This window comes from Monodelphis domestica, chromosome 4 (assembly GCF_027887165.1).
Source record: "Monodelphis domestica isolate mMonDom1 chromosome 4, mMonDom1.pri, whole genome shotgun sequence".
NCBI lineage: Eukaryota > Metazoa > Chordata > Mammalia > Didelphimorphia > Didelphidae > Monodelphis > Monodelphis domestica.
This window is the reverse complement of record NC_077230.1, coordinates 271,319,349-271,321,323: the sequence shown is the minus strand read 5'-3', so window position 1 is coordinate 271,321,323 and position 1,975 is coordinate 271,319,349. Positions and strand designations below refer to the sequence as shown.

General features: G+C 35.2%; 1 protein-coding gene across 1 annotated transcript; it reads right to left on the bottom strand.

Moving 5' to 3' along the window:
- Positions 1-449: 449 nt before the first annotated feature.
- Positions 450-1,388, bottom strand: LOC100015999 (olfactory receptor 8D1-like). The gene has a single exon (XM_001369921.3). It carries the CDS (start codon positions 1,380-1,382, stop codon positions 450-452), a length of 933 nt encoding a protein of 310 aa, XP_001369958.2. The 5' UTR covers positions 1,383-1,388.
- Between the last annotated feature and the right edge of the window lie 587 nt (positions 1,389-1,975).

The following is a 1,975-nucleotide window of genomic DNA, read 5'->3' as shown; positions in this document are numbered from 1 at the left end:
TGGAGCACTTTCTATTCACCTATTTTTTTTTTTCATTTACTGAGTAGACAAAAAGAAAAAAAATTGTGGCTCTTATATGTTAAGGGGGCAATTAGATGATGCAGTGAATAGAGTTTTCACCCTGGAGTCAGAAGAACCTGAGTTCAAATACAGACTCAGATATTTATTAGCTAAGTGACCCTGGTCAAATCACTTAACCCTGTTTACTTTAGTTTTCTCACCTATAAAAGGAGATGGAGAAGGAAAAATATATCTTTGCTAAGAAAACTCCAAATAGCATCATGAAGAGTCATATATGGCTAATTAAAATAATATTTGTATAAACACACTGTTCTAGGAACTAGGGATAACAATAAAAAGAATGAAATAATCTCTACTCTCCAGGAGTTTATATGCAATAACTTCTATAATCTACTTCATGATAATACTATATACTCAATAGTCTACTATTAGAATCTATTATCCTTCATGACTTTCCTCAGGGAATCCTTTACATCCTTATTCCTGAAGCTGTAGATCAGGGGATTCAACATGGGATTCACTATTGTATAAAACACTGATGCTACCTTCCCCTGTGCATTGTTGTCACTGGAAGATGGCTTAAAATACATGAAGATTATGGAACCATAAAATATAGCAACAGCTACAATGTGAGAACCACAAGTCTTAAATGCTTTAGCCCTACCTTCAGCAGAGTGGATTTGGAAGATATTTGAAAGGATAAAAGCATAAGAGACAAAAATAGCCAAAGTTGTCACCAATACGTTGATTCCAGTATTAAACACTAAAAGAAATTCATTGATATGGGTGTTAGAGCAAGAGATCTTTAAGAGAGGAAGGATGTCACAGAAATAATGGTTGATCACCTTGCCTCCACAGAAAGTTAGGCCAACCAAAAAGCTTGTATGGATAAGGGCCCCAAAGATCCCAATGATATGCACTCCAGCTACTAGTAGAAAGCATACCCTCCGTGACATGGTGATGTGGTAAAGCAAGGGGTGACAGATGGCAACATAACGATCATAAGCCATGGCTGCCAGCATGTAGCACTCAGAAACAGCAAAGTAACCAAAGAAAAAAAATTGAGTTAAGCAGCCTGGAAAAGAGATAATATTTTCCTCTGAGACAAAGTTCACCATCATTTTGGGTATAATGACTGAGGAATAGCAGAGATCAATGAAAGACAGATTGCTAAGGAAATAGTACATAGGTGTATGAAGCTGAGAGCTGATCTTGATTAACAGAACCAAGCCCAGATTTCCTACCATGGATACAGCATAGACTCCAAAGAACAGGAGGAAGAGAGGAAGCTGGAGCTCTGGTTTATCTGTTAAACCCATGAGGATAAACTCAGTAACTATAGAATGATTTCCCACAGTCATTTGAAATTGAACTGGAAGCCTGTGAGAAGAAAGAAGAGTCTGTTAGATAAAGGTGTTTTTTTTTGTTTTTTTTTTCTAAACTTCTCTGGTAGAATAATTGTGTTATTACTTCAAGTGGCAAGTATTAATGAGTTGAAAATAAGAAATTTTCTTTTAGAGTTAAGTATAAATAATAAATGCACAATAGCCTGGGGGATGGGGGATTATGGTCTTATATGATGTATTGCAAGTAAAGGGAAATTCTCTTGATCTTTATGCAGGGGCACACCTGTCAGTGAGATCTGAAGAGTATGACCAAAGATAGTAAATCAGATTGAAAAAAACATAAATTAATTAGCCAGCTAAGGAATATTCTGTCACTGATAATAATTCAGAGTGATATAGATTTCTTGTTTTGAGGTCTTTGTAGAGTACACTGCCTTTTGCAGCAACTTAAGATAGAAAAGTAAAACATTTCACTGGAAAGGGGTGAAGAAAGATTATGATCAGCAAAAGAAAAAAATGATAGAATTTAGCATTTAATATCAGAATAAAAATATATGTTCCAAGGGTAATAGAAGGGGAAGACTAAATACTTTTACAATTAAGAAAGC